Below are 20,251 nucleotides of genomic sequence, written 5' to 3' on the forward strand. Positions count from 1 at the left end.
TTATAGGGGGATTGTATACACGAAACCTGGCAACCCTTCTGGAAAAACTGGGGTTAGAAGGGAGACAGACCGGTGGCTTTTTGTGTCTCCACGTCTCCGTTTTGTGGAAACAGCTATACGACGCTGTCATTGATTTAGATATATTTATATGTTTAAAACCGTGATTGGACCGCATCTGTCCAGTCAGACACTGATTAGCCGGCGTAATTCTTCATTTTGGTGCCTGGCAAACGCGTTGATCAGACATCGAGGCAGACGTCTTGTTGTTGGATTCTGAACCATTTCTACCGTATTGGGCTAGCTAGCTAGCTGTCCATCTTCGGATAAAGAGCTAGGTATCAGCGTTGATTTGTAACATTACGATGACTACTTTGGAGTCAGTGGACCGAGTTGAATTGTGCGACAGCCTCCTGACATGGGTATGTATGGCATATTCGCTGATACGTTTTTCCTTAAGGCGTTTAGCTTGGTTGCTAACGCGAACAGACTAGACGTTAGCAGCAGTTCATGTACATCGAACATGATTAGCGCAGCCTTACTGTGTAGCATCAATATGACTCATAATCCTTTTGTCTGTGTTTGCTATCCAACCAGTCATACTCACAACTAACGTCACATCTAACGAATGTTCAAGTCATTATTACTAGTCATGTCTGAGTTGGGAATGGGGCACCCATGTTGACCTTTCAGGTTCTCTTTCTCCTTAAATCCGTCTTAAATGTGTTCTGTGCAGGACATTGTCCATTCACAGTTGTCCACAGAGCTGTCACAGGTTCAGTGACTAACCTGAGATTTCATCAACTTTTTATGTTTTTGATGAGATTGTGGAAACGGAATGAGGTTTGGAATTAGCTCCTCTCCAACACATTTATCACATGTACCTGACAGCTATTGCTACCTGGGATTGGGTGCTTGAAAGTTAATAGGATGACAGTGCTTCTTCCTGTGTGTCAGTTGTGTTGACTCTACAGATATAGACGGTTTGCTTACGCAATCTAACTCTACACAGGACCTAAAACAGGACCTAGGTCCTACTCTCTAACTGCACTTATTTCATAAAATCTCAAATGTGTATATTTTAATATAACATCAAGTACAGTAATCTCACTCCATGAGCCAGCGATGCAGTCTCTTCTATCAACACAGCCTTGGTCATGTTTAGCTGGAAGGTTGATTGTTCCCTTTCCCATCTGTTTCCTCACATTCTGACGAGTAGGCAGGCCTATGTGGGTGTGGATTTCCTTTTTCTCCGTCACGATGAACAATGTTGGAAAACTGGAAAACTCTTGTGTGTGTCTCATCGGGGCAGAGAAGTTAGGGAATTAGATTCAACCAATTTCTCATTGAGCCAAGGCTATTTGTTGATGAAGAAACCAAGCTTGAATTGATTATATTTACAACATTCCATACACATTGTGAAATGTTATTGCTACTAATGCATTTCATTCTTCAGCATAAGAGTCCTAGGCAAGGGTCACAAGAGCTTGCCGAATTAAAACCGCCTCAGAATGATTACGGGATTAATTAGGATTTTGATCAGAGTAGCTTGTATTATTACAGAGTGCTGTTGGACCTTGAACCATAGCATATTTATCATTGTACTGCGTCCCAGATCCCCACACTGTTTCCCAAAATAAGCACTTGTTAACATCCTTGCCAGGACACAATGGGCGTTGAGTTGGTGGAATTCAGCACAGCACACCGTTTGGGATCAAGCATGTGATTCGACATCCAGGCAAGCTGAAACGGCTGAAGAATTGTGACGCTGGAATCAAGCAGCTTCCGGCGTTCCAGCTTTTGTTTTCGACGCCGAGGCGAGTTTGCTGAGTGGCCGGGTGTTTGGTCTGCTCAGGTGTCCCTGGCTTCTCTCTGCCAGGACACAGATCACAGTGTCACGGGGTAGGGTTTCCCAACCAGCTGGTCAGCGCTAAACTTAAAGCCCCATCAGAGCAACAAGTCTAGGTGAACAGGGCACGCTGCCCTTCCCTCTGATGTCGACAGTGTCAACATTGTCGTTTTGTGCTGAAACACAATAGGCTAGTCAGATTGAGCTTCGGTCATGAAGCCTAATGATGTATCATGTCATACCTTAAACAAGAATAGAGGCATTGAGGTGCTGAAGTTTAGCAAGTTCTGTGGATTTCTGTCTTTATTATGTTACAGAGACAGAAACTGTTCAGCTTTGTTGCTTAATAAGCTGAAGACGATTCCTTCATTTATGGCCAACAACACACATGTGCATGCGTGCCGCACACGCACACACACCCCCACACACACACACACTCTTGCCCCATCAAAAAGGAACTACATGTTTAATTGGTGTACTGCTGCCCTGTATGGGAGGTTGTGGAAAGAATGGGCCTGTATCTCACACTACCGGCCTTGACGATTATCTGTTCACGATTAGGCCTGGGCTTAGCACAACTCATAAGTAGATCTTCATACTGATGATTCATGCATTAATCGATTTAGTTTTCTTCCAGGAATCACAAAAGCCAACTGGTTTTCTTCCTGTGAAACTTTAGTCAAACCAACAGTGTGAGGGCAGTTTGGAAGAAAACGCATACTTTTTTATCTAACCCACAGAGAGATTGGTTTCCGCTGTATCATACTGTGGGTTAGACTGAACCTGTTCTCTGCAATGTTTCAGCATGCTAAGCATAGCTGACCAAATCCCCCCCCAAAAAACAAATTTCCCTCAGTGTTGTGTTGTCAATGCGCGTCATATCACGAAACGACATCGATCGCAGACAACGCAGGAACAAAACGACAACAGTGCGTCGATTGTTTCCGCATCTTGCGAAGGAAGAAAATGCCTGTGCTCAACTGAGGCAAACAGGAGGCGACTTGGCCTATATTTACTAGATGCCTTCCCACCATCTTGTAACCGCCGTGAAATGGAGCGGACGAAAAAATCACCAAAGGGGTGGATGAAGGGCAGGGAGGACAGATCGTCCCCGCAACGTCAGAGTCTCAGGGGATGACTGCCCGCTTCTGGGGGCGTACGAGCGGCATCGTGCCTTAAAAGCAAGCCCCCCCGGTCAGTCACGGATGCCCGCAGCTTCAATAGCGTTGTCCATGGGCCCCTGTCTGTGGGAAACTGCACATCTGGGGAAGTAGTCTGGGATAATGTAATAACCCCCTGTCGGTAATAACAATGTATTTGATTAGCAGATACTTTACTCGAAAGCGATGCACAGGAGGGGGGGGGGGATTCGAACCGACGACCTCTTGATCTGCAGCGAAAGGCTCGGACCTGCCACTGAGCTCTACCTATCTCTCTCTGTCAATGTAGTGGCTGTTTTGGACAGTCTTATTAGGTCTACTTAAGTGAAGACTGTTATGGTCTTGGGTTCTACCTCTTAAGACAAACACGTGAGTTGGCAGACTAGCTATGGCGACAGCATGATGGACCGCGTGCTGCCTGACATGCCAGTAAAGGTCTGCGTGTTGTAATATGAGCCAACCGGGTCTGGAACCCAACCGGGTTCCAGACCATCCGGAACATTCTGACATTGTCCCTTCGGCCATGTCAGGAGCTGTAAACTGGGTACATCTGCGAGTGTGTGCGCGCGTGCTGTTGTTTTGAGTTGTCTTGTTACCCACTCAGCAGCACTGTATCCGACAAAGCTTTCTCTCACTTCACTCTGTTCTGAACACTTGGCTGGAAGTAAGCCCAAGTGTGTGTGTGTGTGTGTGTGTATTTGAATGTACAGCATACCCCACACCCTCTCCCTTCTAACCGTGGTTACGTAACGGTCTGTATTGTTTTGGTCCAACCTCTTTTGGCTCCGGCCCATGCTGGGGGCTGAATGGCTGGCTTGCCAGTTATGTGGCATAGCTGTCAGATCGGGGACGGAATATTTCTGGCTGTGCAGCAGTTGAACAGCTGTGGGGGGAATGGAATGGCCCGGCGCGTCTGAGGTAGACCGTTCAGACTGAAAGAAGCAGATCTGTTAGGCTACCATTCTCTGTCACCCGTGGTCTTCGCTGTCTGTTTTGGGTACGCCGCCGGCATTATCCTTCACCAATATGTGTTTCATGCCACTTCGACATGTTTATTTTTATTTTGATGTACTCTAAACAACCTTTTAGAATTGCCCTTTAGTCCTTGACAAAGTGCTGGTTAAAGAGGCCCATGGTCTGTGTGTTGTCGACACGCACGGAACTCTCATGTGACCTGGACTGAAGGTGCCTCACAGGCATTTGGTTTTCACAGCGCTGTTCTTCTAAAAACAAAGCCCATTTGGTTGGCCCAATGCTCCATATGGTCCTGGTCTATGCTGGAAGATGTGCAGCTGGTTCCAGAGAGCGCCGTTCTACAGGAAAGCCGTAGAAGGCTAGAGTCCCATCCTGATTGGTCTGCACGGCTGTACACCTGACAGACATGCATCTAATGAGGCCCTAGATAGGATAATAAACGACATCACGCAGTTTACCGGATTATCCCGACCCGAGGAAATGGAGTTATCTGACCTGAGATTGGCCTGAATAAGCCTACTATAGGTCTAGGGTTCTGAACATGGCCGTCGCAGAACAACACCCTGCAGTGGGGAACCCGAATTTGGTTGTGTGTATGTCTTGTCATTATGGAAAGCCTCACTTTTGGCCTTTCGGTAAAGTTGTTATTGTGTGTGTGTCTGTAAGATCCTCCTCATGCAGGCCATATCAGCTCCCCCTATTTACAGTGTTCACTCAAGGGCGGGGGAGGTTTCTGAGGCCTACAAACACACCTGCAGCCAGACTTGACTGAAGTCACGCACTGCACCTCTGTCACACGCCAAGCATTCCTCGGGGTCCTTCAGTTCACACATGCCACTGAAATGTTTTGCGTCAGAACTCGTCAGACCAGCCTACTGCTTCAGGGAGCGGACGGGGTGCTACCCAAACACAGAGAACGGATAGAGAGAGAGGTAGATGGACAGATATAGGTGGAGGAAGGGAGAGGAGAAGAAGGAGCATTGTTAGGGCCTATACATGGGCAGCTGTGGTTTTCATAGCCCAGAACAGGTTGGAAGCTGCAACCATGGTGTGATGCCTTTTCCAGGGACAATATGGGGGGGGAGGTTAAACGGAGGGCATGGTGACATCTAGTTGGACAGCAGAAGCCGCTGGACTTCTGCCAAACACTGTCTTTCACTGAGCATAGCTTGCAAACTATTTGGGTTAAAGTACCAGTGGAAGAAGCTTCCAGACTCCTCAGCTGAAAAAAAATGTCATTGCAACTTTGGCTATGTTCACTGTTCGAAGGTCCTTTGGCAAAAGGACATTGTGGGAATGGATGTTGCGATCCTAAGTCCCGCTTTCATCGCCTTCTCCTCTCCAGGTCCAGACGTTTGGCGTGGAGGCACCATGCAAGACAGTGGACGACCTCACCAGTGGCGTCGTCATGGCCCAAGCCCTACAGAAAATGTGAGTCTCCAACCACAAGTCCCTACGGGCAGAGTTCAGTCCGATGCCTTTTTCAAAATATCCCGCAAGCCTCTTTCAGTAGCAATTCCTCTTTTATTGCCTTTCATATGCTGTATGAAAAACTGGACCACGAAGTAAGGCCTTCCTGTCCAATGTGTGGTGTTGTGTTGTCATTCCTCACCCCCCCCCCCAACCCTAACTCTCGTTTCAGAGACCTGGTGTACTTCAGTGACAGCTGGATCGGTAGGATCAAGCCTGATGTCGGGGATAACTGGAGGTTGAAGGTTTGGGACCCTGTTCTTCACTGTTAACGCTCAAGGTTTTCTAGCGGGATGTTTGGGGAAAACCTTGACTAGGTCTAACCCTCAAATTTCCCCCTTTTTTTTTTCCACACCATTCAGATCAGCAATTTGAAGAAGATACTGAAAGGCATCTTAGACTACAACCAAGAGGTAAAAGAGGATTATTTACAATCTCAGAATCTCAATGGGGCTCCTGGTTTCCCCTCATCTTTTGAGAGTTTGAGCTAACGGCAGCCTTCCTCACGCAGATCCTGGGCCAGCAGATCAATGACTTCACCCTGCCCGACGTCAATCTGATTGGCGAGCACAGCGACGCCGCCGAGCTGGGCCGGATGCTGCAGCTCATCCTCGGCTGTGCCGTCAATTGCGAACAGAAACAAGGTAACGTAGTCCACGTTGTCCGTTTCTAGCAGTCTATAAAATAGGCTGCAGCCACCAGACAAATGCTGGTCAAATATGCAAAAGGCTGGGCGATTTGGCTTCACTTGTTTCTACTGAGGGGCTCTTGTGAATTGATTTGAGAATGAAGTGAATTGAATTCATGGAATGCCATAATGACCTCTCTGCCCTTGCAGAATACATCCAGACCATAATGATGATGGAGGAATCGGTGCAGCACGTCGTCATGACAGCCATTCAAGAGGTAGACTTGCGAACCCCCGAATCCCAAAGTGTTTATATTTTTCTATAGTTCAAATTGGAAGTGCGGAACGTGTTCTGGAAGAGGGTAACCGCGAAACGTTTGTCTGTCTAATGCTAACCATCCCAATTTCTTTTCCCTTAGCTGATGAGCAAAGAGACTCCAGTTATAGGAGGGAACGACTCCTACGTTGAACTGGACAGACAGGTAAGACGTCCCCGGCCCCCCCTCCTCCCCTCCCTTCACAGAGAGCCGTCTCTCTCGGATACATCCCAGATCCCCACCTCTCAGAGTTACCACGGCTGTTCGTGTCTGGCTCTGCCTTTTTTTCCCCATCTTGTTTCATCTTGTGTTCCCAGCTCAAAAAGACCGCGGAGGAGCTCAGCGACGCTCTCTCCACCAAGGAGGAGATAGCCCAGCGATGCCACGAGCTGGACATGCAGGTAGGTGTCGTGTGGTCCTCCTTCGTCTCAGTCCCCCCCGAACCGAACCCAGGCCGAAGACGTCACCGTTATTTCCTGACAATATATTAATATTTAGTTTCGTATCGTATTTTGAGTTGTCTTGTAGTACTCAGCCCACGTGGCTCTCACAGAAGTTAACAAGCTACAAACCGTAGTCCGCATTTGTTTGTTTTCCTGTCCATTTTGATCATTGACCTCTTTTTCCCCCTCCCCGGGACGAGACTGAAACCTCACACTCTTTGCCTTGCTTTGAAGGCGTGCCATGTTCAAGAGGAGCGAGATAGGCTGAGGTTAGAGTATGTTGAACTAGAGGAAAGGGTAAATGGACCTTTTAATTTTCTTTTTCTCTCAGTCCATTGGTGTTTGCTGTGTGAAAGCCCTGGGTTGTTTCTTTTGAGTCTGCTTAACAGCATCTTCTGTCCAATCCAGGCCTCCTTTCACTTTGGCGTGCGTGTGTGTGTGCGTGTGCGCATAAGCTACCCTGTCTACCTTAGTGCTGCGTGTCACAACCACACCCCAGACTAATGCCAACCCCCTACCCGCCCCCATGTTAACCATCCAGTGTGTGTCCCCATGGCGTCCCATGGCAACAGCAGGCAGGCAGTGCTTGACTCTGGGCCCCTGGGCTGCAGCAAGCGAGGCAATCGCCTCTAAGGAGAAGAGCTGTGTAGAAACATCATGGAGCCAGACTCATGACTCGGCACAATAATCCTGTAGTCTGCTTTGGAGTGGAAGACTATAGGGGATGTTTGTGTTTCATGGGTTCATGACACAGAAGGCCTCCCTGGGTCTTCCATTCTAGAAAGGACCACAGGAAAGCTGGTCTTATCTTCTAAACCTCCCTGGGGGTGCTGAGGCTCTGTCGACTCTTTATCCCCAAAAAACAGAGCCTGTTTAAGTATGAGAAACACTCATTTAAGTGTGGGGAGAAACACCATTTAAATGTGGGGAGAAACACTCATTTAAGTGTGGGGAGAAACACCATTTAAGTGTGGGGAGAAACACCATTTAAGTGTAGGGAGAAACACTCATTTAAGTTTGGGGAGAAACACCATTTAAGTGTGGGGAGAAACACCATTTAAGTGTGGGGAGAAACACTCATTTAAGTGTGGGGAGAAACACTCATTTAAGTGTGGGGAGAAACACTCATTTAAGTGTGGGGAGAAACACTCAAGTGTGGGGATAAACACTCATTTAAGTATGGGGGGAAAAAACGCCTTGCGGTTTTGCTGCGAATCGCACGCCGCTCCGCCTTTTCACCACGATAAAAGCCCCACACCTCAGTCAGATATTTGCCAACATGACTGTTTCTCAACTCAAAACACAGTTTCCGCTTCGCTTTTGTGTGGAGTTTGGTCTTACCCCTTCTTGTTGAAAAGGCCACATAAACCGCATGTAGCCCTGTTGGCAATGTAAGGGTTTGTTGGTTTGCCTTTTTCCGTGTGCTTGCCATTTTCCCCGAATGAAATAAATTCAAACCTTTTGTATAAGATGTCTTGGGAGCAAAGTGATGTGTGCTGTGAAGGAAATCATCCTGTTTGGCCCAGTTAAATATTGAAACTGTGTTCAACTAGCCTAAAGTCAATGTCATAATAACAACAAAGAAGGCATTCTTGTCATCAACAGTAAGCTCCAAAACGATATGGATAGTAGAATTTTCGGAAAGTAACTTTGGCCCCATTTCTTATCTCCTCTCCTTGGGGAGTTGCATGACCACATTCACATCCGAGGGCCCCGTAGCAGTACCCGGGGCCCCCCAAGATTCCAGTGTCTCCTAGTTCGTTCCTCATTCTCCCTCCTCTCCCCCACGCCCCAGGTGGCAGCCCTGCAGGAGGAGAAAGGCAGCCTGCTGGCGGAGAACCAGATCCTCATGGAGCGGCTCAACCAGTCCGACTCCATCGAGGACCTGAACAGCCCCGCCGGCCGCCGGCACCTGCAGCTGCAGACCCAGCTGGAGCAACTCCAGGAGGAGACCTTCAGGTGAGCGTGGAGGGGCGTGGGGGGGGGGGACGCCCGTGACGGACCCTTACCCAGCCAGGGTGGACCCTGGATGGGCAAGGGACAAGGGGAGGAGAGGGGTATGGAGCAGGAAGGGGAGGCGAAGCGAGGATTTGTGTGTGTGTGTGTGTGTTTGTTTGTTGGGACCCCGGGGAGGTGATAATGGGATGGACAGTGAGAAACTAACAAGGATTCCCCCCATTAGGCCACAGAGGGCTTGGACCTGCAACTCACTACGCCGTGAACAACAACAGGCTTTCTGTACAGGGGCCAAAAACCAGTCGCCCCCCCCGCTCCCACAGATTGATTACCTCGCTGTGTTGTCCACGCTTGGCCTCTTCTGCTTAGGGACCTGTCTTCAGGTCACATGCGGTCCCAGAGTGTTTAGATACAGATACAGCCATCTCTGGGAGGCTGCCACGGGCACTCGAGTCGCGGCAAAAGAGCGAGCGCCACAACTCACGGTGGAGGGTCGAATCGTTAGAAAGCTATCGATTTCCTCTCCCTGCCGCCGGGCTCACTAAAGGCCTGAATGCTCCACAGATTAAAGGGCTATAAAAACAACCCCGACAGGCCTTTTAATCGCGGCTTGGATGGAGGCCAGGCCAGCTACTGACCAGGCCCCTCCCAGCTGGTACTCCCAGCCCCTCCCAGGCTGGTACTCCCAGCCCCTCTGTCGGGCTGGGAGTACCAGCCTCTGCACTCCACCCTGGCCCTCACCCCCACAGCCTTGCTCCCCCACTCCAGGTAAAGCATGGGGCCTGCTGGTAGGGTCTAGGGCCCCCCTCCCCTCTCGGGATCACCCACTGGTTCTCCTCTGACCCTTCGGGACACAGTCGTATGATCACGGTCGCCAGGCACCGGTATTGGTCACTCACCAGGGGCAAGGTTGTGTGTGTGTGTTCCCTGAGTAGCCAATCCCTGCACCACTTCCTGGAATCCCCCTCCCCTCCACAGATCCCCTTTGGAAGGACTCTGTCTCTGGGGCAGTTTAGTGTCTCAGTCGTTGCCGTGGCGGCGTGGCGCAAGGGGGCTAACGTGTGCGTCTCTTGGCTAACATGTGCGTCTCTTGGATAACGTGTGCGTCTCTTGGCTAACGTGTGCGTCTCTTGGCTAACGTGTGCGTCTCTTGGCTAACGTGTGCGTCTCTTGGCTAACGTGTGCGTCTCTTGGCTAACGTGTGCGTCTCTGGTGCCGGGGGGCAGGTTGGAGGCGGCGAAGGACGACTTCCGCATCCGCTGCGAGGAGCTGGAGAAGGAGCTGACGGAGCTGAGGGGTCAGAACGAGGAGCTGACCGCCCTGGCCGACGAAGCCCAGGCCCTCAAGGACGAGATGGACGTCCTCAGGTCAGACTCGCTTCCCTACACTCTCTCGCTCTCTCTCTCTCACATATTTCTCTCTCTCACATATTTATCTCTCTCTCACATATTTATCTCTCTCACATATGTATCTCTTTCTCTCTCTCTCACTCTCTCATATCTCTCTCTCTCATCCCTCTCTCTCTCTGTTTGTTTATCTAATTTTCCGGCTCCCCCTGATGAATCGAACTACAGTTGCCCTACCTAAGGTGCGTGTGTGTGTGTGTGCGTGTTCCACAGACACTCGTCCGACAAGGTGTCCAAGCTGGAGGGCATGGTGGACTCGTACAAGAAGAAGCTGGAGGACCTGGGCGACCTGAGGCGGCAGGTGAAGCTGCTGGAGGAGAAGAACACGGTGTACATGCAGAACACGGTCAGCCTGGAGGAAGAGGTGCGCAAGGCCGGCGCGGTGCGCAGCCAGCTGGAGACCTACAAGAGACAGGTACGCGCGCGCCAACGCGCACCCACCTGTTATACAGGCTAATGTGGCATCGTTTTTTTTTTTTTTTACGTACCCGGGCTTTTTTCTCCAAAAGGTGGTCGAGCTCCAGAACAAACTGTCTGAGGAATCCAAAAAAGCGGACAAGATGGAGTTTGAGTACAAACGGCTCAAGGAGAAGGTGGACTCGCTCCAGAAAGAAAAAGACGTACGTGCCAAAAGGGGTTCTTTTGTGATTTGATATACCCTTTAGGGTTAGAAACAGAAATAAAAAAGGGAGCATTTCTCCTCTGCTCTGCTACTTCCTGGTGTTGGGTAGTAGAAGTTGTACAAAAGCAGTAATCGGTCTTGAAGAGTCCTGCGCTGAGGAGGATTGAGGCAAATTGTTGTTTACGTGGAAGCGACTGTGTTTGGAGAGCTCAGTTTTTTAGGCCTCTGTCACAACAGAACTTGTTTTTCCACAGAATTACCCACAAATTGGAAACATTCTACTTGGCTGTGACCACATGAAAAAGTGTGTTAGTCCTCTATCTCACCCCCTTCCATCCTTCCTCTCTCCCTCTCTCCTGTAGCGTATGAGGACGGAGAGAGACTCCCTGAAGGAGACTATCGAGGAACTTCGTTGTGTCCAGGCTCAGGAAGGACAGCTTACCTCAGGTGAGACTCATCTCTTGTCTACCCTTGAAGGCAATTTTTTTCCCTCATTTTGGGCGGCTAGGCTACACCACAAGAACACATAACCACTCATACCCTCCTGTGAACCAGTTCATCAAGGTTGCTGGTTATTTAAGGCACAAAAAAACAAAACGACCTCAGGTTGTTTTTGTTCTCGCTGCCTCCTGCTGGCCTAGCGTCTCCGGGGGAGTTGTTTGAACGCGTGCCTCCGGCCTGTGTCGGTAACCAGTGTTTACCTCTAACTGCAACCTCCTGTTTTTTCCCTCAAGGCCTGGTTCCACTTGGAAGTAACGAGGGCTCTGATTCGCTGGCGTCAGAGATCGTCACTCCGGAGATTAGGTAGGACCTCTTAACCCCCCCGTCCAGTTCCCCCAGACATTCCACAGCCGCCAGAGAGCTCCTGCTTTCGCGCCGGTGAAAGTCATGCCTATTTGTGGATAAAGACGAGCACAGCTCAGTGGAGGAGCGTTCGACTGCAGATAAAAACATTGCGGGGTCAAATCCCAAACACATTTTCACATTGTGATTGTTCTTCCCTTCCCACAATTCCCCACAGCGCGTTCACTTTGTGTTCCACCCGGAGCGGCCCACGTTTGACGGCTGGTTGTCGTGTTCTCGCCTGCTGGCGTTCCCGTGGTTCATTCAAGCTCCCTTCTCATGCGTGTTATCACCGTGGCTGGATGTTTGCAAGAGATGAGCTTTGTTTCCTCTTTAAAGACTGATAAGACATCTTAGCCTCCTCAGCCCTCAATCCACCCCCTCCCCGACACACACACACACACTCCGGAGAAGGGCTTTTGTGATGTGTTTATGAAGTGTTCTTCTCAGGGGGACGACGATTGCATCAGCAGCGAGACCAGTTCAAAGCCGCTCTCCCCCGTACGCTGGGCCAATTAGGCTCCTTCTCCCCGGCTCCCTTCTTGCCTCAGCCTGAGGTTTTTTTTTGGGCTTCTCTCCCGGTCGCATACCTCGCAGGCTCTTTCCTGCTGTGGGCCGAGCGGTGCTCCGGCAGTGGAGTCGTAACGTTACGTAACGCCCAGACTCCAGATGCTGGAGTTGCATCAGCCGGCCCGCCGCTCCAGTGGCTTTCCAAGATCGAGTTTGGTGGCTAGCGTAGCTTAGCTTAGCCTTGTCTGGAAACACTTAGAAGAGCCTCGGGCTCGCCTACAGCTGGTGAGCCTCACCCTGTACTGACTGTACTAAACACCTCCTTATAACTGCTCCTCTTAGAGAAGCTGCCAAACAACTTCCTCTCCTGTGAACTGGGCGCTGTAGTTTGCTCCTAAAATGGCTTTATGTGGTGCCGTTTTCGAGCTACCTGGTGGGAGAATGCCTTTCAATACAATGTTACAGAGAAACATGTTTTTACCATGGGGCTTAACCAGTTCAAAACTTGATGTGAACCCGTGACTTTGAACTTCTGACCTCGGGGCATAGCTGTCACGGTAGAGCGCTTATCACCAAGGCGGCTACAAGCTAGCAGGGTCGGACAGGATTAGTCAAGGTCCCGACCAGCCCAGATGGAAGCTAACAGAGACTTAACATCCGCCAACGAGCAAGCTTTGAAGCTAGCATGCTAACGGCCCTCCTCTGTGTTGTCCCAAGGGAGAGACTCATCCGCCTGCAGCATGAAAACAAGATGCTGAAGCTGGCCCAGGAGGGCTCGGACAACGAGAAGATCGCCCTGCTGCAGAGCCTTCTGGAGGACGCCAACAGCAGGAAGAACGAGCTGGAGACGGAGAACAGGTGTGTGCTGGACGCGAGCGCCGGACACTTGCACGCCACACACCGGACGCCGGAGCCGAGCTACATAGGCTGCACACGTCACACGACATCCTAGATCCACGCGCTTCCATCAACACGCTCGAAAAACGAGCGCTACACGCCGTATACATGCGGCCGTACTAGGCCGCCCACGTCACACTCCCGGGCGCCGGGGTTCGACCATCCCCCACACTCCGCACACATCACGCTAGGCTAGTGGGCTAGGGCTTAACATACCTCGCCGAGCTGTGCGACCATGTGACCGAGCCCCCGCGTGTGTTTCAGGCTGGTGAACCAGAGGCTGATGGAGGGCCAGAGCCAGGTGGAGGAGCTGCAGAAGTCCCTCCAGGAACAAGGCTCCAAAGCGGACGACGTGAGTACCGGACCTGGGGGGGGGTAACCACCAGGCTCCCTGTCTGTAGTACCACCGTGTGGAGTGTCTCCTTTCTATAGACTGGGTTGTAGGGTAGTTTTATCTCGAAAACCTCCTCCGGATGAGTGTTTTGACCTCTTCCGGATGAGTGTTTTGACCTCTTCCGGATGAGTGTTTTGACCTCTTCCGGATGAGCATTCGAGCCAGAAATCCTGTAGTTTGTGTTTGGCCCTCCCATCTCCCTCCCATCATACATTGACGACCACCGAACGAATGGCTTCTTGTTGTGTCGTACTAACCCATTCTAACGCTGTCATGTTGTGGCGGTGTGTGTTTTTGTCTTTTTTTTTTTCTTCGTGTTGTTGTTCTTGTGTGTGGTGTCATTTCTGTTTTTAGCTCTGGAGAGGCTGTGCTAGTTCTGCCTGGCCTGTATGGTGGTTACAGGCCATGTGCATAGACATCTCCTGATTGGACAGGGCCTCTCGCGACGACGACCTCAGCAGGAGGGGTGTGTCTGCGCGTGTGTGTCCAAGAGGAAGTGTGTGTGTGTGTGCGATCATGCTACAGGAGTGCCTCTCATCTCCTGCCCCATGTCTCTTGTCCTAATGCATGACACAACTCTCCGATTCTACGCTGCTTGTCTCTGTGTTGGCTGTGGGTTCCTGGTTGTGTTCGTTCATTAAACCCCCTCTTGTTTTCTTTTTAAATTCTGCCTCCCCTCTCAGACTATCGTAAGTATGGCTTGGTGATCCACTCATGGCTTACTTCATTACTGTTCCCCCCCCCCCCCCCCCCCCCCCCCAAGTACCTCTTAAAATGAAATCGTACCTTTTGGGACCCGTTTCCAGCTGATGGTTGTCCTCTTAATAAGTGGCGAATCATTGCTACGAATCGAACATAACGTTTGGTATTGGTGGTGTGGATTCTTGGTGTGTGAAATCTTTCCGGTCGCAGATTATTCTTTCAAAGATTATTCTTCCATTCTAATAAAAAGTGAAATGATCTGGAAATTCGATGAACGAGTAGATTTTTTCATTTTTTGTTCATGTACAGCACGCGACTGAATCGTTACAGAATTATAAATTGGAAAAAACCTCTGGAATGTTTTCCCATGACATTCCGTTATTCAACTGTATATATTTATTCAGAATCACATGGGCTGTATTTGAAACATTCTTTGCTCAGCGATGCCCCCTATTGGATTGTTGAGGAAAGCATGAATATTACAGTTGAAATACTGCTAGTCTAAATTATGTAAGGTGTGTAAGGTGTGGTGATGATGTCTATTCTCCAGCCAACAGAACTGTAGCAAACCTATACTAACAACTGTCACAGCAATCTCTTTTCTAAAAACATTGCTTTTTGCTCTCTTTTTCCCCAGTCGATCATTCTGAAGAAGAACTATGAAGAGCACATGTAAGTCACCTATTCAGATAAGACTCCCAACGTCGCTTCAGCGACATGTTTCCGTTTCGAAGTTCGCACCCGAACCGATAAATAAAATCGCCTTTGGTTTTTGTTTTTTCCGCCAAGGGGGAAACTGAGGGAGGCGAAAGACGAACTGCAGAAGAAGACGGCTTACATCGACGACCTGGAGCCCAAGTACACCTCCAGCTGTGAGTTGCCCGTCGCCCCCGCGTCTCCCGTCGGTCCTCCCTGTCCTCGCTCGCCCACACTGACCTCTGGCTCTTCCCCCCCCCCCCCAGCTCAACGGGTGTACGAATTGGAAGAGGCGCTAAAAAAGAAAGACGAGGACATGAAGCTGATGGAGGAGCGCTACAAGAAGTATCTGGAGAAGGCCAAGAGCGTACGTGTCGAACATGCCCGGGGCTAGTCTTTCGTCGAACCACCTGTGTTCTTCGACGCACCACGTGATTTCTTTTTAGTGTGGGCTCTGTGGGCTAACGTGACGTGGTTCTTGCAGGTCATCCGGACCCTGGATCCCAAACAGAACCAGGGCTCGGCCCCTGAGGTCCAGGCCTTGAAGAACCAGCTGCAGGAGAGGGAGAGGATGCTGCACTCTCTGGAGGTACTGTGCGGAGAAAACCCCGCCTTCCACGACAGGCGGACATGGGAGTTTAACCCCTCGGATGTCTGTCGAGTCCGTTTTTGTGAATGTGAAAGTCTCCCTGCCCGCATGTCTGACGGCTGCTCGTCTCCGTGGCGACATGTGAAGGTTAAGGGTCCCGATGGCGGTGATCGTCATATTCAAGGGCTATTCTGCTGTCTTCTCACAGAAAGAGTTTGACAAGACCAAGACCCAGCGAGACCAGGAGGAGAAGCTGATCGTCTCCGCCTGGTACAACATGGTAAGTGGCCCCCGCTCACTCCGGTTGGGTTCAAGGGTTTCATTGGGTCTGCCCACCAGAGGGTGCTGTACACAAACCGTGGCTCTCAACAGCATCAGAAAACCAGACTCAAAGAAGTTATTGAGAAGACTACAAAGAAGAAAGCCTTTTTATAAGATGAGATATGCATATTCGGTATTAAGATACCACATTTGTTTGAGAACGCTGTCTCTTTATTTTCGCTTGGGTTTAACACCTTTTTAGTTTTTTTAATGACAACATACCATAGGGTACAACTTGTCACACGCTGACTGCTGTGCGTGTGTGTGCGTGTGCAGGGTATGGCCATCCAGAAGAAGGCAGCAGAGGACCGGCTGGCCAGCACAGGCTCCGGACAGTCCTTCCTGGCCCGTCAGAGGCAGGCCACCAGCACCCGGCGCACCTACCCAGGACACGTCCAGCCTGCCACAGCCAGGTAGACGCGGCAGGGCCCACCCCCCTGCCCCCGACCCTTAACCTCCATCCCCCGTCGCCCCTCCGACCTTCCGGCCAGGCACGGCGTCGACGACCTCGCGGTAACGCAGTTCCGACACGAGGGCGTCCGAGGCAGCCAGCTGCTGCTGCTCCTCTCCTGCCTGCCGCTCAAACTTTGCTACCTTGACTTTCCACGCACATTTGTCCGTTTTATTTATATCGGTAAATTATTTTTAATTCACCACTTTTATTCGATTTTTATCAAGCAGCCCCTGCAATTGCCTTTTTGTCTTTTCTTTTCTTTTTTTTTTCTTTTTTTTTTTATAGGATTTTCCTCAAGGATGTAGCCCACTGAGATATGCAGTTCCCCAAAAAGTAGATGGCTGAGTTTTGCTTTTGTTAGTTTATTCTTGTCTTTTTTTTCTTTCCATCCATTGTTTATACAAACTGAGGTTATTTTCATATCTTGATCTGCCCGAGTTTTCCGGAGTGATTTCGAGTTACAGAGTGCTCTGTGTGGTCGGTGCTGTGTGGATCCAGTTTGTCAAGTGTTGAGACAGGTTTGGCCTTGTAGGGGATCTTTAAGTGAAGGGGACTTTTTACCAGTGTAAGATTAAAAAAAAAATATTGATCTACTATATATATTTCTAACCTTCTCCTCTGCCTCCTAACATCAGCGAGTGGTCCTGAGAACTCCTAGTATTTCAGTGTGCTGTCTGTCTGTTCTAGAACGTGTATTATTTAGACTAGTCTAAACATATCTATGCAGTTGCTTTGGGCCAGACTGTGGTATATAATGGCCACAATACCGTTTTATAAAATCACCAACTGTTTTGAGTATAGCTTGGTCATCGTATGGTTAACAGTGAGGATCGAGTCACTTGATTAGCATCGGGGTGGGTTTGTCATAACGATGTTGATCAGGAAGGCTTGAATGAACCACTGGTGCTTTTGGTGGGTGGGCAATAGATGAGTCCTCTGATTGGACGGGCCTCCTCAGAGTAGCAATCAAGAAGTACAGATGGAGGGTTCACCTGTGGCCTAGTGCATGGGTCGTAATGCTGACGACATAATTGTCAAACTATCTGAACACGTACAGGCATGGTCTATCAGGGTATGTTGAAAGTAGGTATAAGTGACTTTACATACAAATAATCTTAAACGGTTTTCCTTCTTGTGTCCTAGTGAGTGTACATATGCACTTTGTGCAATTTTTTTATAATTACACAAACCCGTCGACCAAACCTGCTTCATTTCGACAACATTCTCAACATTCTCCCGTGTTTGTCATTTGAAATGGTTCCATAAGACCTGTGGTGGAGTCACAGTGTGAATCCTACCGGACCCCGCTCAGCTGTAACCAGAGCCAGGCCAACCGGGCCACCGACAGAGGAGGGTCACTCCTGTCATTCTAGAACAATGATTCCCCCCCCCCCCGCTCCTCTGTTCTCATGTCTCTCTCTCTTCCTCTCTCCGCTCGTTTCCACAGCGACCTGATTGCATGACCGCCGCTGACCGGGTAGACCGCTGCATGATCCGCCATTTGCATGACTTTGCGTTGAGCTCAGCCCTGCAGATAACCCACCATCGACATCAACACTAACCTGTAGCAAGGCCCAGGCTGAGCTTACCCCTAACGTGCCCCGTCCCCCGTCCCCTCCCCCACCCCAGGAGGAGGTGAGCCCCCTTCCCACGACGCCTGACAGCCCTCCCTTACACCCCCCTCCCCTCCACCCTTGCTCCTCTCACGGACTTGCTTGCTTGTGCTTCTAAACCTCCGCAAACGCCTCAATTGCTTGGTTCCAGACACGGCGTCAACCGGTGAGTGGAGGGGGGATAATATGGAGCCAGTGTTACTCCATGTCTTGGAAGACTTTGGCAACGATCAAATGACGAGCAATACAGGCCGATATGTACACCCAGTCAGAGTGTTGAGTCCAAAGTTTAAATTGTCTCAATGCTCTGCTGGGCATGACATGAGAACCTTCTGTGTCCTGTGCTTACAGAGGGAAAACAGGAACTAAAGTAGCAGTTTTTTTTTATATTTTTTTTTTTTTTTTTTTTTATTCCTAATCACATTGTATAGAGTTCACCTGTTCACTTTATTTTATTTGATGAAATTGTGTCTCTGAAGACTGTTTTATGCTTCTTGTGTGTCCTTATTTTATAAACCCTGGTGAACAAATTTGGTCTAACAAAATGTGGTCTCATAATGACAAGGTCAGCAGGGGAAGAGGAGGATGGCTGCCTTGTAGCCCGGCTTTCAAATACTAGCTTTATATTCACTTTTTATTTACATATGCAGTATTGATTTTATTAAATGTATTATTAATTTAACTTTCATGGTACTGAACCAGACTGGATAGCCTGTCTCTTACGTGTCTAAAATATGTTGCTTGATTGATAAATTCCTCCAGAACCTTCTTTTTTTTTTTTTTTTTTTTTTCAAAAGAGCTCAGAGCTTACAGGGTAAGATGATGTTCACATATTTGGCTGGTGTCACCAACAGCATGTTGACATGGACTCCTCCCCCCTCCATGTTAATGATGAACATGTTCAAAGTGCTTTTACCTCAAGTGTTAGTCTAAAGGAAATGCAGAGATAGGAGGGTGTCAGGGGACAAGTGGTGTGAAATCACTGCGCCCCCATGCTGCTTCTTGTTCATTTCCGCACCATAACAAGATATGTGTCCATATTATGCAACTGATGAACTTGTGTGTGACTCTTACTTGTGTGTGTGTGTGAAAGACTGGTCATCTTCAGCCATGTGGTGATGCATAGGACACGACATAGGACGAGATGGGGAAATCTGTTCAGATACCCTGGCCTGTCTAGGTCATTTGTAACGTCTCGAAAACAAAAGAGCTTGCTTCGAAAACCACTCGCCATTAAACCTGAGGATGGAGCCGTCGATAGAGATGGAGGCAACCTGGTCTTTTCATTACCGTCCATACAAGGGGGTCGGCTCTCAACTGTCTGTCGCCACAGAAGACAAACGTGCGTTTGAGTGACACGACGAGCAACGGAGGCTGTTAGTTTTGGTTTCATCAGCAGGTTTCATGGTTGCTGTATTTTTTATTCATAGGAATACTTATTTTACATTAACGGAGTAGCAAATAACCTTTCCATTTGCCAAGTTTTATATTGCTTGTATACAATATGTACATACTGTATGTGAGAAACAGTTTAGGAAGTTTGTTCATTTGAAAGACAAAAAATAAGAATAATTTGACCTTCATGGATTTCATAGTATCTGTCCATTTGAAACTTGTTGATAAAATGTGCTTCCTACACTGCAAAAATGTACAGTTGGTAATCAAGTTGTAAATAAAGCTTGTATAAAACTGTTGGTTTCTTAGTGCGTGTGTCCTGTCAGATATTCACAAAAGCCCAGGTAATAGAATATCAAATAAACTGCTGTAAATAAGATCAATAAACATCTGTTAACCTTTTTTTAAGTATATTTTACATTTGACCATTCCATCACTCTGGTTGTCGGGTCAGCCATTCTCTATAAAACATTTCATCTGCAGTACATTTTCTTTGCCGTACTCGATGAGTATTCATGGGAGGAAATGTTCCTCGTTTTGAGATTCAAATTCTTCAATGGATCTTCATCGGGCTCCCATCTTGACAACGGCCTGACCTTGCAGTCCCACACCACGGACGGAGGTTTCTCATTACAACCATAACACGGTGTCCCCCTGTCCTGACTCCGCGCTCTGGGAGGCTCCCAGGCATGGTTGGCCTGGGAGTGGAGAGGAATGCCTTGGCCCTGCTTGCTCTCCGCGGGCTCCTGCCTGCCTGGGAAATGGAACTGGGGACTGGCTGGCTGGAGCCTAGAGGTAGTCAACACAAGCATCCCTCTGTAACATTGTCCTGGGAGTAGAAATGCTCTCTAACCTCCACCCCTGGGAACCGACATTCTCTTATATTACATGACAAGAGCTAGGATCCCACCCTAAAAGGATACTACATCAAAATATAAACATGCCCCTCTTGCTTCACTGTGGACGTTGCTGATCTGTGGGGAATTTGGGTTGTTAAAACAAGCAGGATGATGA

The 20,251-nt window shown here is 49.1% G+C and overlaps 1 protein-coding gene across 2 annotated transcripts; it reads left to right on the forward strand.

The window, feature by feature from the left end:
* The first annotated feature begins 102 nt into the window (after positions 1 to 102).
* Positions 103 to 19,639, forward strand: hook3 (hook microtubule-tethering protein 3). Of its 2 annotated transcripts, XM_067257996.1 has the most exons (24): positions 103 to 419; positions 5,327 to 5,412; positions 5,624 to 5,696; positions 5,814 to 5,864; positions 5,963 to 6,095; positions 6,290 to 6,357; positions 6,499 to 6,561; positions 6,714 to 6,797; positions 7,074 to 7,136; positions 8,635 to 8,798; positions 10,022 to 10,162; positions 10,415 to 10,616; positions 10,711 to 10,821; positions 11,186 to 11,270; positions 11,558 to 11,627; positions 12,894 to 13,034; positions 13,338 to 13,425; positions 14,807 to 14,841; positions 14,959 to 15,041; positions 15,132 to 15,232; positions 15,350 to 15,454; positions 15,663 to 15,734; positions 16,052 to 16,188; positions 17,677 to 19,639. In XM_067257996.1, the coding sequence occupies exons 1-24, from the start codon at positions 363 to 365 to the stop codon at positions 17,690 to 17,692; spliced, it is 2,229 nt and encodes a 742-aa protein (XP_067114097.1). In that variant the 5' UTR covers positions 103 to 362; the 3' UTR covers positions 17,693 to 19,639. The 2 variants fall into 2 exon arrangements, with proteins under 2 accessions (XP_067114097.1, XP_067114098.1); XM_067257997.1 differs by lacking the exon at positions 7,074 to 7,136.
* Positions 19,640 to 20,251: the final 612 nt, after the last annotated feature.

This window comes from Osmerus mordax, chromosome 20, assembly GCF_038355195.1.
Source record: "Osmerus mordax isolate fOsmMor3 chromosome 20, fOsmMor3.pri, whole genome shotgun sequence".
In the NCBI taxonomy this organism is placed as follows: Eukaryota; Metazoa; Chordata; class Actinopteri; order Osmeriformes; family Osmeridae; genus Osmerus; species Osmerus mordax.